Below are 25,527 nucleotides of genomic sequence, written 5' to 3'. Positions count from 1 at the left end.
ATACCTAAATTGAATTGGTCACATACATAGATATAAGTCCATTCATGAAATTAAGCAATTCGAGAAAATAATATCCATTCAAATAACTATCCATAATTCAAAACAGACCAAAACCAAACAAATTATTATTCAAAATTAAACCATAAACCTAGCAAAATAAGGGGGTAGGGCCGGCCATACCTAGTGGGTTCGGCCACTAGGGGTAAACACCCTAAAAAAAACATGTCTAATTTATTCATCCATAGGTGATGATGCCTCCTAACAATCCGATATCTCCATTGATGTAGTTGCATATTTCGGATGATCTACATGTGCAAAGTTAGACGCACGACGGGAATAATACTTGGCAATAGCCTTAGGACAAGCTCAGCATACGCGTGACCAATGATCACTTGATCCACAGCAATAGCACATGTCCAATTCAGGAGAAGCAGCCTGAACGAGATCTTTGCCCTTGTTCTTGAACTTGAGGACCTTAGGGGCGAGTGGTGGACGTTGCTGGGTCGCAATTCTTCCCTTAGGTGTGGCACTCTGTTGACCTTGGGCCCATGGTTGGGCTTGCCGCCCATTGCCACAACCATGATGATTCTTTCATCGTTTATGGCTGCTAGAATAGGTCGCATGCGCTTCAGGAGCGGCGTTCGAGCCAGTGGGTTGAGCTTGATAATTCTTCATCAGATGCTAGTTCTGCATTTCAGTGATAAGTAAAACAGAGATCAAATTCGAAAACTTGGTGAATTTCTGTGCCCTATATTGTTGCTGCAGGACAATATTTGTGGCATGGAAGGTAGAATAGGTCTTCTCTAGGAGATCTGATTTGGTTAGTTCCACTTTGCAGAATTTCAACAGAGAACAGATTCTACAAACTTCAAAGTTGTATTCATTCACGGACTTAAAGTCCTGGAAGCGAAGATGCTGCCAGTCGTGTCTTGCTTCAGGCAAGTATATGTCTTTCTGGTGATCGAAATGATTGGCCAGAGTAAGCCAAAGGGTGTGTGTGTCTTCCTCAGTGAGATACTCAGTCTGCAGTGCATCATGGATGTGTCTTTGAATAAATATCATTGCAGTAGCCTTTTAAGCTTCGTCAACAAGTTTGTCGGCGATAGGTGCCTCAATGGTGGCTCAAATGCCCTTTGCAGTTAAATGGAGCTTCACATCTTGTACCCACTTCAAATAGTTTCTTCCAGAGACTTCTAGAGCGGAGAAATCGAGCTTGTTCAAGTTCAACATGTCCCTAAAATGGAGGGAGAAAACGTGATTAGTCATATGGTAAGCCATAGACATATGTCCCTAAACAGGTTCTACAGACATGTAGTGGTTTAATTTATGCATGAAAACTACGAGTTTGATGTGGTATGTTTTGAATGAAAACTTCAGGTTTCAAGGGAACTAAATTTGAAACTATAGGTTCAATTTAGTTTTTATGAACAATTAGCTCATAATGAAAGGTTCCTGCAAGAAACATAGAATGCAATATACTAATTTAGATATAGTGGATTTAAGGTTCTTCGGGAACTCAAGTGTGAGAGCTTCGTTACTACAAAAGTATGTGACGGTTAAAAGTATAAAAATAAATTATTGAATCGTTAATGTCCAAAAGTGATCTTCATGTCAATAATTTTTTATTCATTATCAGATTAATGGACTGCAGGTCACTTTTAATTAATTCAATAAATTGGGCCATAAGGGGTCAATTGTAGAAGCAAAATAATATTAAAATAATATTATTGGTCAAAAAATATAGCCCCAAAATAATTTGGGCTTAGTGCCGTGGGAAAATCCCAACTAACTGGGCTAGATTGGATGCAAGCCGGGGCAGACAATGAGCCCAACAACCATAGCATGCAGGAGTGGACCCAGCCAATCTAGGCTGGCAGTGTTTTGGGCGTGGGGCTTTAGGCCCTACCGAGTTGAAATCCAGGCCGTGGCCTAGTGCTATGTCCATAGTGATGGTGCGGTGGTATGCCGCACCATATCCCATTCCCATATAGTTTTCAAAATCCCTTAGGGTTTAGGAAACCCTAAATATGCTTCTAATTTATTTTATATATTTTGACTCACAAATTCCACATAACAATTTAATTGTGCGATGCATGAAACAAATATATGAACATATACAATATATATATCGAAAGGAACATATAAACATAGAGGGGTTCATGCATCATGAGGAATGTTTTCATGCTTTGTGGCCGTTTCAAATATCTTCCTTTATTTTAAGCGTACCTGATTAGCAGAAAACGAATAAGCCTTTGAATGTGGTGGATGATAGCCTCCTCCTAACGATGCATCAATTCCTCAGCTTCTGGCAAGAGTGTGCTGATAACGTGTTGTAGGCCTATTTGATTGAATGATCTAGGGTTTAGAGAGAGAGGGGTTCAGCAATATTGAGAGAGAAGAGAGATTGATTTAATTGTGAGGTGTCTTTGATTCACCTCATTATGCCTTTATTTATAGTAGTAGGATAGGTAAAAACATTTCCCTTTAGGATTACAACATTGAATAGGTAATATACTCCTAATAGGAATATAAGATACATCACATTCCTATTCTAAATATGAATGCAACAATTACAACGTTGTTATAATATAGACTCTCTCTCTCTCTCTCTCTCTCTCTCTCTCTCTCTCTCTCTCTCTCTCTCTCTCTCTCTCTCTCTCTCTCTCTCTCTCTCTTATATGCACTCTACTCGTGAACAACATATATCGATAACTAATTACGTTGGCAACACGATAGGTATCATATTTTTACTTCTGACAAGTAATGATCATATAATTAAACAAGAGAGATGGTTGTGCTATATAATACAAATATTGTGTACCAATTTTTTATCCACTTATTTTGGTATAGAAGTTACCTCTTCATAGTCCTTAATTTAGAGTCCTTAATTTAGAAAGTGAAGTGTTTGATTCCAACCGAGCATATGTTTCCTTTGTGTTTGACAAAGTAATATTCCTACAAAGAGGCACACGTGATGGACTCTGGGACATAACTAGATCACATTAGTTTTGTTTGGGGTTGATAACAGAACAAAACAGTAGTGAACCTAATCATAGAGATTTGCCTTCCAGGAAATCAGTAATGCAGGGTCGGAATACTGAACGTCAGTTCCGATCGATGTTGATTCTAGTCTTATACCGGAAGGATGAACATGCACTTCCTCCTCTTCATGTGGTTATATAGCTTGGAAGGGAGCAAGGGCCATGGCCTCTACAAATTGACATATATTTACCTAATAATATTGTTAATAATATAACGTATTTGGTCGTGAAATTAAATATTCATCTCAAATAGTCGCATGTTACAAAGCGATCGAAGTGATCTCATCAGGTCATGGTGTGCTTTGTGTTTCATACTTTTGGTTTAAGGTGGTGTTCATTGTACTTCGACATGTATTTAGTTTTTCCTCATCGAATTCTTAACTTCTTTTTTCGCCGCATAGTTTTACTTTTTGGTACTATAGTTACAAGTTTTACTTGTTGACTCTAACAACTATTTAATCTACGTGGCACTAGCCCAATAGCTAAAAAGCTAACTATGTCATTCGGTGAATGTGGGCGTGCCAATTTGTTGACCGAGCTCAGTCGGTGAGTAAAGTGAATGTGGTTAAAGAAATACTATACTTATTTTGAACAAAAAACAAAAAGAAATACTATACTTATAATAGAAGTGTAGTTATATCTACAATGAGAAAATATAACCAGGTCTCTACTGTGAAAATATGGAAGAGAATGCCTTTTTTCTTATTTCTTTCTCTACAAGATTACAAGTATATATATACATGATACAAGTGTATAGGTAGGACAAGGTAGGTCGGCTGTAGGACGGCTAGACGGCTGTAGGACGGCTTGACGGCTGTAGGACGGCTTGTCCGTCCAATAGAAGGAATAATAATATTTCCTTAATACTCCCCCTCAAGTTGGAGAGTGAATATCGTGAACTCCTAACTTGTCGCGTAGAGTCACAAACTGGTCCTTACCTAAAGCTTTTGTAAACACATCTGCTAGCTGAAACCGAGTAGGAACATGTGAAGGACTAATCATTCCAGCTTGCAGTTTTTCTCGTACAATATGGCAGTCAATTTCAATGTGTTTTGTACGTTCATGGAAAACCGGATTAGCGGCAATGTACAAGGCCGCTTGATTATCACAGTACAATGGTGTTGGAGCTACCTGTGGTACCTTTAGATCTTGTAAAATATATCGCAACCAAGTTAGTTCCAAGCATGTATTGGCCATAGCTCGATATTCGGCTTCTGCTGATGATCTAGAGACATTGGTTTGTTTCTTGGATCTCCATGAGATAAGAGAATTTCCAAGAAAAATGCAGTATCCGGTAACTGATCTCCTTATGGCACAACAACCTCCCCAATCTGAATCACAGAAGGCTTTCAAGGCAAGATTGTTAGAGGCGGGAAACAGCAAACCTTGACCAGGTGTACCTTTGATGTATCTAAGGATCCGTAAGGCAGCATCCCAATGTGTTTTTCGAGGTTGATTCATGAATTGACTAAGTGTTCGGACGGAGTAAACTATATCCGGCCTTGTGACAGTGAGATAAATTAACCTGCCAATCAATCTTCTGTACTTGGTTGGGTCATTGAGCAACTCTCCATCTGTGGGGGTGAGCTTGAGATTTTGTTCCATCGGAAACTTGTCTGGCCGTGCACCTGTGAGTCCTGAGTCTTGCAAAATATCTAGTGCGTATTTTCTTTGAGACATGAAAATACCTTTCTTTGAACGTGAAAACTCAATGCCTAAGAAATACTTCAAATCTCCAAGGTCTTTGATGCGGAAGCGTTTGAGAAGAAACATTTTAAGGTGATTCATTTCTTCAAGATCATTGCCTGTGAGAAGTATGTCATCAACATATATAAGGACTACAGTAAATGAAGTACCTTGTGCCTTAGTGAAGAGAGAGTAATCAGCTTTCGATTGATTGTAACCAGCTCTCCGAATGGTTTCTGAAAAGGTAGAAAACCAGTTTCTTGAAGCCTGTTTGAGTCCATAGAGAGATTTGTTGAGCCGACACACAAGGTTCTCCCCCTGTCGGCGAAGGCCAGGAGGAGGCTCCATGTAAACCACTTCCTGCAGGTCACCATGAAGGAAGGCATTTTGGACATCTAATTGGTGGATATACCAATGACGGGCTGATGCAATAGTAAGAAGACACCGTAGGGTGGTGAGTTTGGCAGTCGGAGAAAAAGTTTTGTGATAGTCAACACCCTCAACCTGAGTATAACCCTTGGCGACAAGACGAACTTTGTATCGCTCAATGGTGCCGTCGGACTTGTATTTGATTTTGTAGACCCATTTGCAGCCGATGGGTTTATGACCAAGAGGCAGTGGAACCATACTCCATGTGTTATTTTGTTGCAAAGCTTCTAATTCGACATGCATGGCCTGTGTCCAATGAGGATTTTGGATAGCTTGAGCATAGGAAGTGGGCTCGGTAGGACCTGTGATGTTAGCTAGAAAAGCAGAATGGGAAGGAGAGAAACGAGAATATGAGAGGAAATCAGAGAGAGGATAACGAGTACCTGAAGGACAAGGCGTCAGGGTAGATGGACTGACGTGGTTGGACATGTGGTAGTCTTTATGCCATGTCGAAGGGTGCGTAGGACGGGTAGAGTGTCGGGAAGGTGTTACGGTGGGCTGAGGAGAAAAAGTGGGGCTGTGGTCATGAAGGCGTGGGCTGGCAGGAGAGGGTGGGATGGCAAGTGGTAACGGGCCAGCGGAAGTGGGTGAGGGAGGAGGGGATTCAATGTGGGGTTGAGATGTAGGAGGCACATTGCCTGAGTCAGGTGTGGTCGGGGCAGTTAGTGGGCGGGAGGTGATGGGGTCATCAGGTGGGGTAAAAGGCAGCAGGTCTGATGGGTGGGGAGGGTGTGTGGGGCCTGGTGGTTCAGGAGAATGTGCGGAATGTGAAGCATAGGGAAATGTGGTTTCGTGAAAGTGTATATCACGGCTGACAAAAAATGTATGAGTATCCAAATCAAAAAGTTTATAACCCTTTTGACCATGAGGGTAGCCAACAAAAATGCAACGTTTAGCACGAGTGTCAAATTTGTGTGTGTGATGAACAACAGTAGCATAACAGAGGCAACCAAAAACCCGCAAATGAGTGAGTGATGGCGGTCAGTGGTACAAAAGTTCAAAAGGTGATTTATTAGAGAGTAATGGTGATGGGAGACGGTTAATGAGATAGACAGCGGTCAAAACACATTCACCCCAAAATGAGAGAGATAAGTGGGATTGGAAGCGGAGGGCACGAGCAACATTGAGAATGTGACGATGTTTGCGTTCGACAACTCCATTTTGTTGTGGAGTGTAAACACATGTGCGTTGATATTCAATGCCATTGGTTTGAAAAAATGATTTCATGGATAAAAATTCTAGCCCATTATCAACTCGGATTGCCTTAATGTTGGCATGAAATTGTGTGTGGACAAAGGATATGAAGGTTTGCAAAAGTTGTTGTGTTTGAGATTTAAATTGCATAAGAAATATCCATGTGCATCTAGTAAAATCATCTACAATGGTAAGAAAGAATCTAGCCCCTGAATGTGTGGGAATTTTGTGTGGGCCCCAAATATCACAATGTAATAAATCGAAAGCAGCATGAGTTGAAATTGAACTTAAAGAAAAAGGAAGTCTGGTTTGTTTGGCCATAGGACAAATGCCACAATTATTATCAAAAGATAAATTATTTGAAGACAATAATGGAGATACTAATTTAAGACGAGAAGGAGAAGGATGGCCAAGACGCATGTGCCATAAGTTGGAAGGTTGTGAGACTTGGCAAGAAACTGGTGTCCTCTGTACTGGGGACATGTAATAAAGACCACCACGTTGTTTACCCGAGCCAATCATCTTCCTTGTAGCCAAGTCCTGCAAGACACAAAAGGTGGGAAATAGTATGACACAACAATTTAGAGAATCAGTGACTTTGCTGGCAGACATGAGGTTTAAACGGAATGAGGGGACACATAAAACATTATCTAAAGTGATGTCAGGATTAAATTGTATTGTGCCAGTGGAAGTGATTGGGGCAGTAGAACCCGTAGGTAAATTGACTATGGGTGTAGGCGATGAATTTGTTTTAGTGAAAAGTGTGGAATCAGAAATGATGTGATCTGTAGCTCCACTATCCAAAATCCAAGGCTTTGAAAATATAGAATTTATTGAAGGGATAGAAACAGAAGGCAGACCTGCAGCATTTGCATAAGCATCATTGTTATTACCGGAAGCATGGTTGGAATTGATCAAGGACACAGCATGGGCAAGTTGTTGTAGCTGTTCATGAGAAAAGGCCTGCAATGGATTGGATGATGATGAGGACACAGCATCGGCTTGCTGTCTCTCAGCAGCATGGGCATAGGAGTCACGTGTCCTGCTGTCCTTTGTGATGCCTTGATTTCCACGCGGCTGCTGTCCCTTGTGGTGCTGTCGGCCATTAGAATTGCTGGTGCCGTTTTTAAATCGACATCTATCCTCAGTATGCCCATTTTTGTCACAATAATTGCAGTGGTATTTTAATGTTCTGCAATTTTCAATCGAATGTCCATCTCTGTTGCAATGGGTACAGTGTGGCTTATTGAGGGAGTCATTCTGTGGACTTTGAACTGCAGCGGCTATGGAAAAATTATCGGTTGTTCCCGTCGACGTCATATGGCGTTGTGTCTCTTCTTGAGCAACGAGTGAGTACGCTTGACGGACATTTGGTAGCGGTGTCATCATGAGGATATTGCTGCGAACTCCACTGTATGTATCGTTGAGTCCCATGAGAAATTGCATCATTCGGTCTTCTTCTGTTTGTTCATTGTGTTGCTTCATTTGGTTGCATGTGGGAGGAGTGCGATAGGTGTCCAGTTCATCCCATAGACCCTTGAGTTGTGTGTAATAGGTTGGAACTGTCATGGTGCCTTGTGAAAGAGAGGCAATAGATTTTTGAAGTTGATAGATTGTAGGCGCATTCTTTTGTGAGAATAATTCTTTGAAATTTTCCCACACTTGATGAGCACTTTTGGCGTGAACGACACCTTTGGATAGGTTGCTTTCCACGGACTGTGCAAACCATGATAAAATCATGCTATTGCATTGTTTCCAGAGTGCATATTCTTTTGGCTCTTTTACATCTGATGGAGGCTCAATGGAGCCATCAATAAAGCCGACCTTGTTCTTTGCTATGAGTGCATGAATCATGGATTTACTCCAAGATGGATAGTTGGAGCCATTCAATTTTTCAGGAACTAGCATATGGCCAGGGTGATCTGAGTGATGGACATAGTAAGGACTTGATGGATCCATACCGAGGTTGATGTTGTTGCCGCTTGAAAATTTTGTTGGTGTTTGATTTTCTGCTATGGTGTTTGAAGGCTAGGAATACAGGTACCAAGATTTTCGCTCTGATACCATGTGAAAATATGGAAGAGAATGCCTTTTTTCTTATTTCTTTCTCTACAAGATTACAAGTATATATATACATGATACAAGTGTATAGGTAGGACAAGGTAGGTCGGCTGTAGGACGGCTTGACGGCTGTAGGACGGCTTGTCCGTCCAATAGAAGGAATAATAATATTTCCTTAATATCTACTACGTACGAACCTTATACCATATTAATGATTTTTTTTCACTGATGATATTGCATACATCCAAAAGAATAACTTTTGAGGTTTGAACGAACCAACAGGGATATTCCGGTTTACTGTACAAAAATAGGATAGAGATAAAACTATCATAGGGACCATGTATTCACCATATAGGACATCTTATATAGTTCACAATTTCCCTTGTTGTTCTACTTCAAAATACGAGTCCTATACAATAAATACATGGTCCGACGGGTGACCTTTCCACCATCATTACTAGCAATTTTTTTTTCCCCATAAATCGGAGAAAGTCCTCAAGTTTGAAAAGACTGAAAAATTAATTTCCGTGAGGTTGCTTATAACACTTGTTACGATGGAGTTTATTAAGGAGTGTATAGCAGCCATTATTGTTGAACACACATAATTCAAACTTCAATTGAAGAATCATCATTCATCGAGCTGCTTTGGAAGTAAATTTATCTTCATCACCATTTACAGTATAACACATGGATCCTATGGATCAAATGAGTACTTCCTCATATATTTCGATGCATTCCAACGTATGCTCTGGTTATTTCAAAATAGAAACATTCGATAAAACGTAGTACATTTAGAAAAGAGTTACATATTTAAGGAAACAAGAACATATGCTCTTGTTGCTGAATATTATGCGTGCTCAAAATCATTTTGGCCTCCAAACAGTCTTTGCCCTAAAAATTTCAGACCCGGGTTCAAGACGAAGCAAGTGATCAAACTCTACCCCCTTTGTTATACGTACTCGAGTCATCTATTCCCTCTCTAGCAACTGCAGTACTCCTCAGGGACTGCAGAACGCTGTCCCTCTCCTACACTCTCTTCGAAACTCCAAAGTCATAGAGGAAAGTTCATGGCTCTCCAAGGTTGGGATAGGAATGCTCTGATAACAAATTTTCCAATTAGAAGAGAGTTTTTTTATTGAAATATTGAAAAGTGAAGAAACAGCCTTGCAAAAAGCTTCGCCTCCAGAACCCAGTCTAGGTATTTTGCATGGCTCACATGCTGATCGATATCTAAATCGCGCCAACCAGGCGGCTGAAATGCAATTTGAAGAGGACCAGCATATGTCAGTTAATTGCTTCAGGAATAAGCAAATAGTATTTCACCCTCTCCTAATCATATATATGCATAAGATACTTACTGCTAAATCTGTTTGAACATAATCTCTACCATCAACGTTCAATCGTCCTAGTTTTGTGCTATTGATGTCAATGAGAGGATCGGAGCCCACGAAATAAGGTTTAAACTCTTGTTTGATCTCTTCAGTAAGTCTACCAACTTTCCTTGTCTTTAGGTTCATCAGCACATAAAGACTGCCAAATAGAGAAAAACAAGAAACCTCAGCCAGCAGCTCAAAAGACCATTAACATATTGGATAACAAAGGACTAATTAAAGACAGTATTAAATTTGAAAATCTTAGGTAGTGTGGATTCTAACCCCCTTGCTCGCATTAATATTTCTCCAGTTATGTAATCACGAAAGATCCAATCCCGGAACATACCATTGTTCCCTGATGCCCCACTCCAGCTATCTACTTGAATAACATCAGCCCTTCAAACATAGAACAAAATTATGTTACGACATATTTATCAAAACAATGGAATTTGTGAATTCATTATTTCAGCGAATTTCCTTCAACTTTCCCAAAATCCTGCAGTCTTAAAACTGCACAATAATATATGTATCAGAATTTAATGGGTAAAGTATATTGGTTTACCAAGAAGGATATTTATCCACTACAGCCTGTAACTTCCGGACCACCCACACTTGGCCCCTTTTGCTTTTCTCTAGTGATGAACCAAAACCACCAACAAAGAGCCCAATACTCCTGCAGTGCTGAACTGATGTCTCCTATTAGACATACAAAAGCCATGAAGAACATCACAGTTAAGCATTAGTTTACTTCAAGGTGACAGTATACCTGTATATGCTCTCTCTTGACAAAGATAAGAAATCAAAAAACTGTAAACGCTCCATCAAGCAAGTCATGGTTGCTTTGCCATTACGACCTAACTCATACGATCTAATTGCAAAGTTTTGTAGGAAAGCAAAACCACTCTCGTCCAATCGTCCACGAAACATGTCATAAACCCCATCGTACGTTGCTGATTCCATGTTCGGATGTTGTGGCATTTTCTTAGTAGGGGCAGCTGGTCCGGCAGTTTTGTCATCCTCTTCTTTGGAGGCAACGATAACATTGCCCTTGGGAAAGACCTTGGTAGCAGCAGGCGTGGAATTAGGGTTACTTTGATTAGTATGTGAGCCATTGTTTGTTCCTTCCCAGCATAACGTTGATTTGTTTTTCGACGGAAAGGTCAGTTGTTTAGTTGGCAACAACAACATTGGCGGAGAACCAGTAAGTACTACCATTGTGAAAGTCAATGGGAATGTCCTGTCCCAGTTCTAGAATCTGTCCAAAAACAAAGTGAAAAAAGTAAGGAATCATTTGCAGATTAATGAGAATTCGGTAGGGTGCGTTTTGAGCAAACAACGGAAAGGAGGAAAAATGAAGACCAAGTAATGGTGGATAATGATAATTCCTGCAGGGTGTCAAAAGGATATTTTTTGTAGGGTGATGTTAGGTAGACCAAAGAAGTATACCGCCAAGAGCAGAGTTGTATGGTTTATTTTTTAGCGACTACAGCTTTTTGGCATTAAAAAAAAAAACAGCCGTTTGACGCAACTTTTAAAAGAGATAAAAGCACTTCTGATAAATGTTTAAGAAAACAATTACAAATGATATCACTGATCTAATATAGACTAAAGGAAATGGGAAAGGGTTTGAGCTCGGGGGCAAAGTACGTTGGCTGACGAGAAAGACCTTGATCACGGTTGGAAATCCACAACTTTCAACGATTTAGAAATGCTAATAAGTTGTAAAATCCATTTTTTAAAACGAACCTGGACTTTTAATAAAATTTTTGTAGTGTATCTAACAAAAGCACTACAAGTAAATTATGCACTCACGAGAAAGAAACAAAGTTTCTACACATTCTCAAACAAGCGGTAACTAAAAAAACGTGAATGTAATTAAGTGGATGGTTCATACCTGGTTCAGATCGTTTTAGAACTAGTATTGTGGCAACAAACTTATATATAGTATGCTTTGATTGAGATCAAATGGCCTCCTTTCAGTAAATGTAACACAGTTGTTGGAGCTGCACAACCTAACAAACTACTTGTTGGGGACCAATTAGCCTTAGTACGAATATGTTGCCAACTTCATTCAAAGATTCGGCAAAATTTTGATAGTGTTAGTGCGATTTGTGTGTACAACAGATGTCCTCTAGGGCATCAGGTTGAACAGAAACTCAGGACCACAACCGTAATCATAAAACATCTCCTTGACACAGTGAGGGAGCGATCCTAACTACATAGACTACCATCAACAAAGTGAGAGAATGATCACAACTGGAAACAAAAAGAAGATATAAAATAGGATTGTTGCCGATACCAAAATCAAGGCAAGAGATCGGCGACTAGGGTTTCTTCTGAAGGTCCTTTTTTCTTAACTTCACGCACAATAGGCTCCTACTTCTGTATAGGTATTTATTAGCATCAAAGACTACATATTTTATGGGATATTTACCTGAGGTTAAAAAATATTATCGTTTATAGGCAAGTTTCTAGAAGTTACTAGGCGGTAATCAGGTTGTGCGCAAGGGCCCCACACCTAGGGGTCTAGGTGGTTTTTTCTAATTCTATTTAAATTTATTATATATCATATAAATAAATGCTTACTTATATTTAAAAACAATATATAATTATGTTGGGATACATATATTTAAAATAAAATGACATATAAGTTATAAATTACTAGAATTTATTGAAAACATGAGGAACAAGCATATAATACGTGTTCATTGGAAATCATGTGATAAGTTGTGCGTTGCTAAACTGGAAGGTGGTATGGGGTTCCGAAACCTTTATGCTTTTAATTTGGTGGTACTAGCAAAACAAGGTTGGCGAATTGTCCAATATCCAGAATCCTTAACAGCAATGTTGTTTAAGGCTAAGTATTTCCCCAATACTTCCTTTTGGAACGCCCTGGTTCCCTCGTCTTCTTCCTATTGTTGGTCTAGCATACTCAAAGCTAGAATGGTGGTGGAGAAGGGCTCGAGATGGCTGATTAGGGATAGGGCTTCAATGCGGGTATGGAGGGATAGGTGGGTGCCGCAACCCTCGACCTTTCGTCCCATAATGATGTCACGCTCCATCTCGGAAGGATATGAGGGTTCATGAGTTCATTGATGTAGAAAGGAAAGTGTGGTGTGACGCTAAGTTGACTGAGTTTTCTGAGGAAAAAAACAAGGAGCATATTCATTCTTTGCCCATTAGTTATCGACTTCCACCTGATAAACTAATTTGGCATTATAATGACCGGGGTATTTTCACAATCAAGAGTGCTTATTGGGTTGCATGGGATTCTATTAAACCACTGTCACTAAGTGCGTCTTCTTTAGCTTCTAGAGGTAATTCGTTTACTCCTTTATGGAAAGCTATATGGAGGGCCAAAGTTTCGCCGAAAGTGCAGAATATGGGGCGGAGGACTTGTCAGAATATTCTCCCGACAAAAGAGAATTTATCTAAGAAAGGAGTAACATCGGATTTGACGTGTGTTTTCTGTAATGGAACACCGGAGACGGTGGTGCATGTTCTCAATGAGTGTCATTTTGCTAGAGCTACATGGTTTGCAACCCTACATAGCTTTTTGGTTGATTTCGTCCCTTGCGAATCGGTCAATGAGTGGTTTTTATTGTTGTTACAAACTAATCATTCTGCTTTCGACTTCATTTGTATGGTGGCCTGGCATCTTTGGAGTGGGAAGCAAGAGGCCCCAGGGGTTGTGAAGCAACGCGTCGTGGCATAGCTGCAGGAATTCCAGGCTACGGCAGATCTTGTATTTATTGCTCACAACAAACGCCTCGTACTCAGCAGGGGGAGGAAGTGGTTCGATGCTTGGGTGGTAGTGGAGGATTGGGTGAAAGTGAATGTGGACAGAGCTACTAAATTGCATATTCAGGTAAGTGGGGCTAGTGCGGTAAACTGTGACGTGCAGGGAGCTTTTATGGCAACAACAGCATGCTTTCTTCCCATTGTTTCCTTGGCTTTCCAAGCTGAGTTGCTAGCGATTAAGCATGGACTAGAGTTGGCTCAACAACTTAGTTATCAAAAGGTTCAAGTCAAAAGTGACTCTTCCCAAGCAATTTCTATTATCAATACTTGTGTGGATCGGGCTTCAGCTATGGATTTGCTAGCAGGGGATGTTTTACATAGTGCAGCTTCATTTATTGCTTCAAAGTTTATTTCTATTACTAGGAATAATAATGGTGTTGCCCATTGTTTGGCAAATGTAGCAGTGTCAAGTGGGACACGCTTAGTTTGGATTGAGGAGCATCCGAGTGTTATTCTAGATCGTCTCATCAAGAAACAATGTAACATTTCCCAGTTAATGATATCGTGTTTCCTTCAAAAAAAAAAAAAACAAAGTATCCAAAAGTCTCTTACTTTTTCTATCTATTTTTTGTCTACATGAGAGTCTTGACCTAGGCGGGCACATAGGCAAGTTTATGCTAACACACCCCGACCCGATATGTCCACCTAGACTCCGAATCGAGTTATGCTGGCTAACACCAGGAGGATGACGAAGCCATAAAGTGTAGCGATGTGGAAATTTTGAATAAATTTAAACCTAAAATGTGCCTAAATATAAGAGTGCGCTAGTAAGCGGGAATGAACTCATTTCACACATGATGTCAGAGTATAAGTAAAGTACAATATAGTAGATTGAGAGTTATACCATCAGTGGTAATCATCAATGCCTAGATTGCCAAGAATCCTCATCGATACGAAAGCTCAACTACTAAAACCTGGAATGGCGAAAAACAAGGGTGAGTGGGCAAAAAATAAATCTTTGTAAAAAACCTTTTTGAAAGCATAATAACCCCTCGCCGTAAAACGAGTATAGTTTCCAAAATATACATACTACGTATAGTAAGAAAGTACTTACCGAAGCCTGCAAAATCTCACGAATTTAATATGGCATGATATTTCATAAGTAAGCACATGACGTTCGTAATCACTTAAATATATCATTTCGAGTGCTCATCGACACATGCTGACACACAAGTTCATGTAGAGGCATTCTGATATGAACAGGACTTGGTGTAACAATGATATACACTCTAGGACTACAATCACCACTAGTACAAAAACATGTTTGGGCGACGGAGCAAATTTCATCACGCAAAGTATGTTTGGGCGACGCTAAACACAAAACGTCGCGCAAAGTAGCTTTGCGCGACGAAGGAATGCGTCGCACAAAGCTATTTTGGGCGACGAAGGAGCACCTACGTCGCGCAAAACAGCTTGCGCGACGCATTCCTTCGTTGCGCAAAGCTACTTTGCACGACGTTGACTGTGTCGCGCAAGATTTTGGCTCCAAACCAAGAATGCTTACAGCCTTTTTTCCCAACTTTGCGCGACGCAGGCACACCTACGTCGCGCAAAACAGCTTTGCTCGACGTAGTTGAACCTACGCCGTGCAAAGTCAATGACTTTTTTTTTTTCTAAAATAACCACACACAGGGGCCTTTTTCTTCACACTCAACCTCTCTCTTTCAAACTCTCTATCTCTCTCAACCCTCACCATCTTCACCTTCAAGTATTGTATTTATTTGATTAATTAATTAGCTATGTTTAATTACATTTATGTTTGGATTATTTTATTTTTGTGTATTTATGTTTTTCTTTAATTGTCTTTGTCAATGCTAGCTTATTTTGAACAAGTTGAGTTTTGGTTTTGAACAATTGAATGAGTAGAATGAATGACTAGGAGTATGAAGGATTTTGATAGGTTTAGGGAAACAAAAGCTAAGAAACTGCAAACTGCTCAGTTAACTTGATCTAATTTAGGGATAGATTGATGTGTGCTCAAAAAATGGATAGATTTCATTTCTCACCAAATTAGGAGGACGAAACTAGAATGTTAAAGATTTAGAGAAAAAGGCAGTTTACGACTTTGTCAAACCACTGTTCTATTACGTGGTTAGTAATCATTTTAGGTGTAGTCTCTACCCTTTACGATTTAGAATATGTGGTCTCATCATACAAGTCCTTAAACAATAATTTTAAGGCAGGAATGGAAGGGGTAAACAATAAGTTAAAACTGTGGAACATAGAAATTTTGGGTGATGTCAATATGGAATCGTCCCATTTTTTGGTTTAGAAGGATTAATAGTTTGTATCTATTTTATTTAGTTTCATTAATTATTGTGATTTAATTTTGTGGTATGCACATATTTTTGTACATCGAGTACAAAATTGTTTTGTGTTTTACGAAGTTAATACTACTTAACTTCGTACACTTTTTTCAAGAAAAGCTTAGTTTTCCGTTTGAGAATTAATTGGATTTCATGTATGGATGCGAAAGTATGACTGCGGTCCAATTAATTCTTGAATTATCCCATTTTTTGAACAGTTTAGGAATGCATAGTTATGTGTTGTAGTTTGCGGCTCACAGATTAGGTTTCGATACTGGAAATTTTGGTATCTACTTGCGTAAATATTTTAAATTGATGATCGAATCATTTCGTTGTATTCATATAGGGTCAAGGAGTATAGCTCTAAAAAATCATCAAAATCGGAGTTAAAATAACCGTTAAATAGTGATTTTTCGTTTATAATCGTCAAAAAGTTTTGTCTCGTTACTTGATCTCCAAATGTGTGTTTTTTTTTTTTTTTTTTGCGTTTTTTGGCATATGTGATCTCGAAGTATATACAAACAAGTTTGACAGTTTGATCGTTGAAACTAATTTCGTACAATGCGTTTCCCATCAAGTTCAATGGTATATATATATATTTAGTAAGTAGATTTTAATTATTTATTTTGTACTCATAAGCAAAAGGGCAAAAGAAAAGCAAAAGGAAAAAAAAAAAAAAAAAAAAAACACTTTGCGCGACGTAGGTACACCTGCGTCCCGCAAAACAGCTTTGCGCGACGCAGGTGTACCTACGTCACGCAAAGTTTTTTTTTTTTTTTTTTTGTTTTTTTTTTTTTTTTTGCCCTTTTGCTTTTCCTTTGGGGTTCTTGCATTGCCTTTTTCTTTTGTGGTATCTACTTGTGTAAATATTTTAAATTGACGATCAAATTAGTTCATTGTATTCATATAGGATTAAAGAGTGTAGCTCTAAAAAATCATTAAAAACAGAGTTAAAACTACCGTTAAATCATACTTTTTCATTTATAGCCGTTGAGAAGTTTTGTCCCGTTACTTGATCTCTGAATGTTTGTTTTTTGCGATTTTTGGCATACGTGATCTCGAAGAATATACAAACAAGTTTGACGGTTGGATCATTGAAACTAGTTTTGTACAATGCATTTCCCATCAAAACGATACATTCACTAACACTTAGAGTTTATTTATACTTTCATCAAGTATAACATAAGATTTTGTGGTATCCACTAATGTAAATATTTTAAATCTAAGATCAAATTAGTTCATTGTATTCATATAGGGTGAAGGAGTGTAGTTCTAAAAAATCATCAAAATCGGAGTTAAAACTACCGTTAAATTGTGTTTTTTCGTTTATAACCGTCGAAAAGTTTTGTCTTGTTACTTGATCTCTGAATGTTTTTTTTTTTCGATTTTTGGTGTTTGTAATCTCGAAGTATATACAAACAAGTTTGACGGTTGGATCGTTGAAACTAGTTTCATACAATGTGTTTCCCATCAAAACGATACATTCACTAATACTTAAAATTTATTTATACTTTCATCAAGTAGAACATAAGATTTTGTGGTATCCACTAGTGTAAATATTTTAAATTGAAGATCAAATTAGTTCATTGTATTCATATAGGGTGAAGGAGTGTAGCTTTAAAAAATCATCAAAATCGGAGTTAAAACTACTGTTAAATCGTGCATTTTCGTTTATAACCGTCGAAAAGTTTTGTTCTGTTACTTAATCTCTGAATGTTTGTTTTTTTCGATTTTTGGTGTATGTGATCTCGAAGTATATACAAACAAGTTTGACGGTTTGATCGTTGAAACTAGTTTCGTACAATGCGTTTCCCATCAAAACGATACATTCACTAACACTTAAAGTTTATTTATACTTTCATCAAGTATAACATAAGATTTTGTGGTATCCACTAGTGTAAATATTTTAAATTGAAGATCAAATTAGTTCATTATATTCATATAGGGTGAAGGAGTGTAGCTCTAAAAAATCATCAAAATCGGAGTTAAAACTACTGTTAAATCGTGCTTTTTCATTTATAACCGTCGAAAAGTTTTGTCTTGTTACTTGATCTTTGAATGTTTGTTTTTTTCGATTTTTGGCGTATGTGATCTCGAAGTATATACAAACAAGTTTGACGGTTTGATCGTTGAAACTAATTTCGTAAAATGCGTTTCCCATCACGTTGAATATATATTTAGTAAGTAGATTTTAATTTATTTATTTTGTCGCGCAAAGTGTTTTTTTATTTTTTATTTTTTTATTTTTTGTTTTTCCCTGTTGCTTTTATTTTGGTGTTCTTGCATTGCCTTTTTCTTTTGTGGTATCTATTTGTGTAAATGTTTTAAATTGATGATAAAATTAGTTCATTGTATTCATATAGGGTTAAAGAGTGTAGCTGTAAAAAATCATCAAAATCGGAGTTAAAACTACCATTAAATCATGCTTTTTCGTTTATAACCGTCGAAAAGTTTTATCCCGTTAGTTGATCTTTGAATGTTTGTTTTTTGTGATTTTTGGTGTACGCGATCTCAAAGAATATATACAAACAAGTTTGACAGTTGGATCGTTGAAACTAGTTTCGTAGAATGTGTATCCCATTAACGATACATTCACTAACCCTCGGAGTTTATTTATACTTTTATCAAGTATAATATAAGATTTTGTGGTATCCACTAGTGTAAATATTTTAAATTGAAGATCGAATTAGTTCATTGTATTCATATAGGGTCAAGGAGTGTAGCTCTAAAAAATCATCAAAATCAGAGTTAAAACTACCGTTAAATCGTGATTTTTTGTTTATAACCGTCGAAAAGTGTTGTCCCGTTACTTGATCTCTGAATGTTTTTTTTTTTTTTTTTTGCAATTTTTGGCGTACACGATCTTGAAGCATATACAAACAAGTTTGACGGTTAGATCGTTGAAATTAGTTTTGTACAATACGTTTCCCATCAAGTTCAATGGTATATATATTTACTAAGTAGATTTTAATTTATTTATTTTGTACTTGATTATAACACTTAAGAAATTGAATGATATATATGTAAAAAAAATTATTGTGGGTTTTTGTTAGAAAAATATATTATTGTGGGGTTTATGTAAAAAAAATTTGAATTTGAAAGAAGTAAAGTCACATTTTCAGTAATTTTTATAATAATTGAAAAATAAATAAATAAATAACTTGCGCGACGCCTTAACGTGGTCGTCGCGCAAAACCTTTGCGCGACGTCAAATTATATACGCGCAAGTTATGATAAATTTGGCGGTGCAATAGTGAAAATTACGTGGTTTTTTTTCAAGTTTCCTAAGTTTGAACCTCTCTCCTCTTTCCCTTTTTCCCTTTTTCCTGTATAATAGACCTCTCTCTTCCCTCTTTCCCGTTCTCTTCCCTCTCGCTCATCTCTCCTTCTCTCTTTCCCGTAGACATCCTTCTCCCTCTCGTTCGTAAGCTTTCCTCTTCACAATCTCGAATCCAACCACCACCACTACTCTGTCGGTTGTCTCTCTCCCTCTCGTTCTAAACGATGGGCAGCCACGCGAATCTCGAAGCCCACACAAATCAAGTCCCAAAATCAACGTGAGGGTTTCTAATTTTCGATGGGTTTTTGTTATTTAGGGTTTAGGCTCAAATTGCATGTTGGGTTTTTGTCAAATTGATTTTTTCAATTTGACGCAATTTTGTCGATGACTTTGATGCAATTTTTGCAATTTTGTAATTTTTTCGATGAGGTGTTCTTGCTGAAATCAAGGTGAGGTGTTCTTGCTGTAATTTTGTAATTTTTGCATGTTGGGTTTACTCAAAATCAAGGTGAGGTGTTCTTGCTGAAGTTTTTGCAATTTTGTCGATGACTTTGATGCAATTTTGCTGAAGTTATTACCAAGATTGAACAATCTGTGCAAGTTCTCTAGCAAATATAAACTCGCATCTCCAGTTTTGCAGGTTTGCATTCCATTTGAGTACGTTTCTTATTAGCGTTTTTGATAATAGCTCATTTGAGTACATCTCTCACTTTTCCAAGCCTCCATATTTCCAGCTGCGGCTCTAATGGTGAGTCTTGTTTTCCTAGTCTTTAATTTTTCTGGGGTTTTCTTTTTAATTTGTTTAGCTCTTTATGCTGCCATTGCTGATTTTTATGTTGTTTTTTTTTTTTTTGGAGAATTTAGTGCTAAATTTGGTGTCTTTCAGGTCAAGCTGGGGTTTTGGAATCGAGGGGTTCATCTAGAATCAAATTTTAGGTTTCGGGAAGTTAGCATTGTGGAAAATTAGGACAGTTTGAGCTCCATTGGCGAGAATTTCACAGATTTACTTTTTCCAACTCTTTTTGTTTGGTTGATGACAAAATTTAAGAAGCCAAATTCGATTTCCAGAATGAATTAATATTGGAAGAAAATTGATTTATCTTACGTTAAGTACTACTCGTTCTGCTCAATTAAGCGTTAAGCTCATGTATTTTACTAGGATAATCTATGGCTTAGTAGTGACTTTGATGCACTTATGTCAAACTTCACCATGAAATTAAGCACTGGCTTCCCCCGGGGGCGGCGCGGGGCGGCCGGGGGGGGGGGGGGGTTGTTGGTGTGCCTTGTTAATCTGACTTGCCAAGCTTCACTACCGTACCTTTATTTTTCTTAAGAAATAAACCGACTTTGTAAATGTTTTGTCAAAGGTAATGACAACACCAAGAACTGTCAACTTTTAAATTCCTTAGAAGTGTTTGAATTGGTGTTATATGATTTCTGTCTTTGTTATCAGTCCCAATGCGATCACAAAATTATTTGGTGTATGTTTAATGTATATGTCATAGAAAAATATGGTGCTGTGATATATCATTGATGTATGAGTGTGCTGAGTCCTGCATAAAAACCTGTGATTGAATAGTCATTGAGCATTTGGCTTTGGTAAAAACTTATTGGTTTATTTGAACATAGGGGGCCTGAAGCTCCAGGGCAGTTGTATTATCTTCCTTTAGGCTTTAGAAGAGTTCGTCCTGCTGCGAGTCAACCTTACCCTTCTACAAGAGTCCATAGGTAAGGACAACCCTTGTAAATTAAACATATAAATTCATTACTATGTGTTTCACTTAGTGTTTTATGTTTTTTTCCGTGTGTATCTGTCTCAATGTGATCACATTCTTGTGGCACATGTTTAATTTATGACATGTCAGAGAAGAATATAGTGCTGTGATATATTATTGATGCATGAATGTGCCTGAGTTATGCATAAACACTTGTGATTGAATAGCCATTGAGCATTTAGGTTTTGTTATGTATTAAAACTTATTGATTTTTATTTCAACATAGGGGGCCTGAAGCTCCAGGACAGCTGCATTCACCTCATTTGGTCTTTGAAAGAGCTCGTCCTGCTACAAGTCATTCTTACCCATCTGCAAGAGTCCATAGGTACGACAATCCCTGTAATTGTACATTCAGTATTCTGTGTTTAAGATGATTTGAGAAAACCAATTACATTTAGAAGCGGACTTGTCATTAGTCGGAAAAAATTGTGTTATTGTCCAATGCCATGTGAAGTAGAATTGACTAGCTTTAGATAATTGGCATTTTAATTTCTAAGTTGTAGCAGTGTTGTGTGTGTTTCAGTTTCGGCATGTGAAACTTTTCATTTCATTGTTTTGACATTGGTTTAATTAGACCTTTGCACAATTTCTTTTTGTTACGTATTTCTCATCAAGAACTTGGTGGTTGAACTTGAAATCCTATATTCCATTAAGCAAATATTATAAAAGCTGAAAAGGTATTCTTTCAGCATTTTGTGTGACATGCTTTAAGCCTTTTGCTTTCTCTTTAGCGAGAAAAGATTTATGCTTTCGCTTTTTGTTTTCTATTCTTATGTTAAATTTCTTACTGATAAGTTTGTCTTTGAAATGATGTTGAGTTGAATGCTTTCTTGATGCTCTGCATGCCCTGAACTTACACGTTTTACACAAATATTCGGAGGAGTGGTAGGCCGAAAATGTGGCCCTCCCGATGTCAACTATGTATAAACAAATTATGTCTTTTCCATTTCTTATATGCTCGCACTGATTGAAAGATGTGGAAGTTGATTTCTTAGAATCGTTTTTAAGAGAACACTCTCTCTATAAATTCAGCCACAATCGTTCACTAGTTGCAAGCTGTAGAAATCATTATCAGCACCATTCTGAAACCTTTGTTAATTTTTCAGGGGAAGAAGAAAGATTGCTCAGTTCTCTTTCTCTTCTCCCGTTTTCCTTTTCCCTTTAATTTTCTCGTTTCTCTGTTTTGCTTCTCTACAATAATTAAATACATATTCCAAGCATATATATGTGTGTGTGTGTGTGTGTGTGTGTGTGTGTGTGTGTGTGTGTGTGTGTGTGTGTGTGTATGTATGTGCAAATAATTGGAAGATTAATTGGTTGGATGATGGATTGCAAAATGTTTGGCACTGCAATTTGGAATGCCCAAATTTGTTTGGAACTCGAACACTCCATATTTGCTTAATTGAATTGACCTACATGGGACCTTAAATTGCCTTCATAAAGCATACTTACTGGGATATATATTATATATATGTGTGTGTGTGTGTGTGTACAACGTGGTTATGCCCGATGAACATGAGAGATTCTAGAACTTTTCTTGATCCAATTTTTTGTGTTCCTTATTTTGTAACATCAGAAAAATGGAGGGGGTAGGATTTTCGGCTATTTGCTTCGCTTGGACTTTATGGCTATGTTTGCTACACCGCATTAGTTTGCCGAATTGAGCTATTATGAGTTAGTCTAAGTTGTATCAAACAAGGTGCTATTTAGCAATCTCACTAAGTGGAACTAGTGCCTCACCTAGTCTCCTTATTTTGACCTTGTTAAAATGAGGGCTTGAACTAGAACCAACCCAAGCGAACACGCCTTATAGGTTTTTTTAAATAAAATAGAGCTTACTGTTTATAAAATAGTGTCGGACTACCAATTCTTTTTTGTTTCACTTGATGCACTTTTTTTTGTTGGCCATGAAAATGGATAGGTAGTTCCTCTTGTTTGGAAATTGAGAATGTTGGTAACCTACTTATTACTTTGGCTGTTAATTGATTAGTTTCAAATGCAAGAAATGATTAGTTTCTAATGTTACAATTTTATGGTTCAAAAAGTGTATAGATGTCGTAGTTGATCACTCGTTGTTGGAGTGTGACCAATGAGCTTCCTGCATTATCAGCATCTACTGCTCCAGGTCGAACACCGCAGAGGTCGATGCATTGAAGGAGGAAGTGACAACCCTAAAGGGTCAGCTTGCGGTCCAGGGCCAGCAGAAGAGGACCCAAGGCGAGGAGTTGAAGGCCTGTGTTGGGCACGTGAGAGACCTTGTACGAGCCATACAGTTGATCGGCATCCAAATCTCGCTACCAGCACCTGATCTTGCTCCACCTTCAACCTCCGAGCCACTTCACCTAGAAGACTACTTGTAATTATTTTTTTTTTTGTTCGGACATCTTGTATGTACATTTTCATATATTTTATAATAAAATACTTTTCTTTGGTTAATTAATTATCGTTTAGAATTTAATTACAATATTATTAACAATTAAAAAAAATATATTTTTGACCAAAACCAAAAAGTGATCTAATCCATTTTGCGCGACGTAGGCTGCGTCGCGCAAAGCCCCTTTACACGACGTAGTAGGCTGCGTCACACAAAATCACTTTGCGCGACTTAAGGACATGCGTCGCGCAAAGCCCCTTTGCGTGATGTAGGTATCTTCTTCGTCGCGCAAACCTTTCTATCACTGCCTTGCTGCGACGGTTAGCGCGAAATGAAGGTCCATTGTGCAAAGTTTTGCGCGACGTTTTTTGACTTTGCACGACAAAGGACCTACGTCGTACAAAGTGTTTTTTGTACTAGTGCACGTGAAAACTAGTGCTATGCGCAGCACATACGAGTCCTAATTGCCTATAACAATCTAGGACAAGACTAGCATCTACAATGGATCCAAAGTGAGTGTACGGTGCGATGTGCAAATACACGTGAAAGACTAGCCCTGGCCTAGGCGAGTACTAACACCGGTGCAGCAAACAATGAGCAAATAACATAAATATAGTCATGCCACAATGATTCGATAATTCTAGTCAACATAACATTCATCATAGCCATAAATTTAATTAAGGCATCCCATAATAGTATGCATACCTTTGCATCCCGCAGGATTTGGAATAATTTCGTAAATTCTGTCATTTCACTAATTCTTATAAACATTAGTCTAACCATAGGCATGTGTAGGAAATTCTTTTTCAATGTATAAATAGAAATTAAATAAATATATACTATTTAAAAGTAAAGACCCACTCACAGTTACTTGCGGTGTCACATCCGTTCATACATTAGTAAACTTGGTAAACTCTGCACCTAAGCATAATATTGGGACCCATTAGTAAACTCTGCTAAGAAAATTAAACTTGGGAAAATGGAGTGCGGATTTGAAATCAAGGTGTCAAAATAAGCTAAAGAGGGTCCTCGGCAAATTTTGTAAAAAGTCAACGGTCAACCCTAAAAAGTCAACTGAGACGCCCCCGCAGTTAACTACGTTAAAACTTTAGAATTTCACTAAATGGATGTCAAAAACGGACTCGAGATGTCGAAATTAGTCTAGGAGGGTTTCCGAGAAAATTCCGAAAAAGTCAACACAAAGAATAATCCATTTCAGAACTGGGCCGGCTAGAATAATGGCCCAAAGGATTGGGCCGGTTGGGCTAAAGATTTGGGCCAAGGATTTTGGACTAGGTTTTTGGGCCTAAAGCCTTTTTTTTCATTTTTCTCTCTCTTCTTCTTCTCTGGTCGGTTACCGCTACAATCGCCGGATTCTGGAAATCTCGCCAGAGAACAAAACAAGGTTCGAATAGCTTGATTTCTCAACTATTTTTCACACGCTTCCTACCAAAATGAAGAGAAATATACCAATGTGAGGTCATGTCGTCGCCGAAGTTGGCCAGGAAACGATTCGAAACCGCCAGATCTCTCGCAAGAAAATTGGGGAAAGTTTCTCCCAAACTGATATGCACTAAAACTTCAACATTTCTTTCAAATAAAACAAGAATCATGTACAAAACAGTGATCTAAGATGATAGCTGTCGATTTCAAACCTTACCTTGGTCGGAATCTTGAGAAATCTCGCCGGAGTTGGCTTGGTTAGGTGACTATGCACTATTGCTTTCTCCATACCAGCGGAGGTAGAAGGGATGAGAAAAAGATTGAGAGTTTAGAGAAAAGTTTAAGAGAAACAAGGATGTGGTGTTGGTCGAGTGAAAAATCATCATCAGGGTTTGGTTTTTGGGTAGACTATCTCGACCTCTCCGCGTGTGCAAAGAAAGAGGGAGTCTAAGAGGGATGAAGATGAAAGCTGAGAAGGTTAGAGGGAAAAAGATGAGTTGGCAGCCAATGAGTGGTGGAAGTGAGGTAAAGGAATTATTTTATTATTATTATTATTTTTAAGTGAGACTGTCCCCAGAGATAGGGGGCACGGAAGAGAGTTGGAGGAATGGGGCGTGGGCCCCACGTGGTACACAACCCAAGGCCAAAAGACAAAATCAAATTATCTCTCGTAAACGTGAAATTACTAAAACTCCCTTTACGATCATAGTTCTGTAAACTTTTCACTGTAGCTCCAATTCTGATTCCACTTGCACCTACATGTT

At 38.2% G+C, this 25,527-nt stretch overlaps 1 protein-coding gene, 1 long non-coding RNA gene and 1 pseudogene across 7 annotated transcripts; 1 reads left to right on the top strand and 2 right to left on the bottom strand.

The window, feature by feature from the left end:
- Positions 1-6,855: 6,855 nt before the first annotated feature.
- LOC148694326 (uncharacterized) lies at positions 6,856-8,309 on the bottom strand. The gene is made up of 2 exons (XM_088699805.1): positions 7,211-8,309; positions 6,856-6,890 (listed from the first exon to the last, which is right to left on the bottom strand). Exons 1-2 carry the CDS (start codon positions 8,307-8,309, stop codon positions 6,856-6,858), a joined length of 1,134 nt encoding a protein of 377 aa, XP_088555931.1.
- Positions 8,310-9,274: 965 nt separating this feature from the next.
- On the bottom strand, positions 9,275-10,999 carry LOC148694325 (palmitoyl-acyl carrier protein thioesterase, chloroplastic-like; annotated as a pseudogene).
- Positions 11,000-19,186: 8,187 nt separating this feature from the next.
- LOC137738654 (uncharacterized) lies at positions 19,187-23,382 on the top strand. 6 transcript variants are annotated; one of them, XR_015966131.1, is made up of 5 exons: positions 19,187-19,448; positions 19,621-19,919; positions 20,801-20,899; positions 21,173-21,271; positions 22,992-23,382. It is a non-coding gene; the product is annotated as an uncharacterized LOC137738654 (long non-coding RNA). The 6 variants fall into 6 exon arrangements; XR_015966132.1 differs by having other exon boundaries at positions 19,192-19,620; positions 19,804-19,919; XR_015966130.1 differs by having other exon boundaries at positions 19,192-19,679; positions 19,804-19,919.
- The last annotated feature ends 2,145 nt before the right edge of the window (positions 23,383-25,527 follow it).

Source organism: Pyrus communis, chromosome 9 (genome assembly GCF_041283825.1).
Source record: "Pyrus communis isolate YQ-2024b chromosome 9, ASM4128382v1, whole genome shotgun sequence".
NCBI lineage: Eukaryota > Viridiplantae > Streptophyta > Magnoliopsida > Rosales > Rosaceae > Pyrus > Pyrus communis.
The sequence above is the reverse complement of the archived record's forward strand: the minus strand, read 5'-3'. Positions and strand labels throughout refer to the sequence as shown.

Bases quoted from the DNA above. Each gene is read 5' to 3' on its own strand.
- LOC148694326 (XM_088699805.1), bottom strand. From the start codon at position 8,309: ATGGATCCATCAAGTCCTTACTATGTCCATCACTCAGATCACCCTGGC. The intron at 6,891-7,210 runs GTCTGCCTTCTG...TGTGTCTTGCAG, and splicing joins TGCTTATGCAAATGCTGCAG to GACTTGGCTACAAGGAAGAT.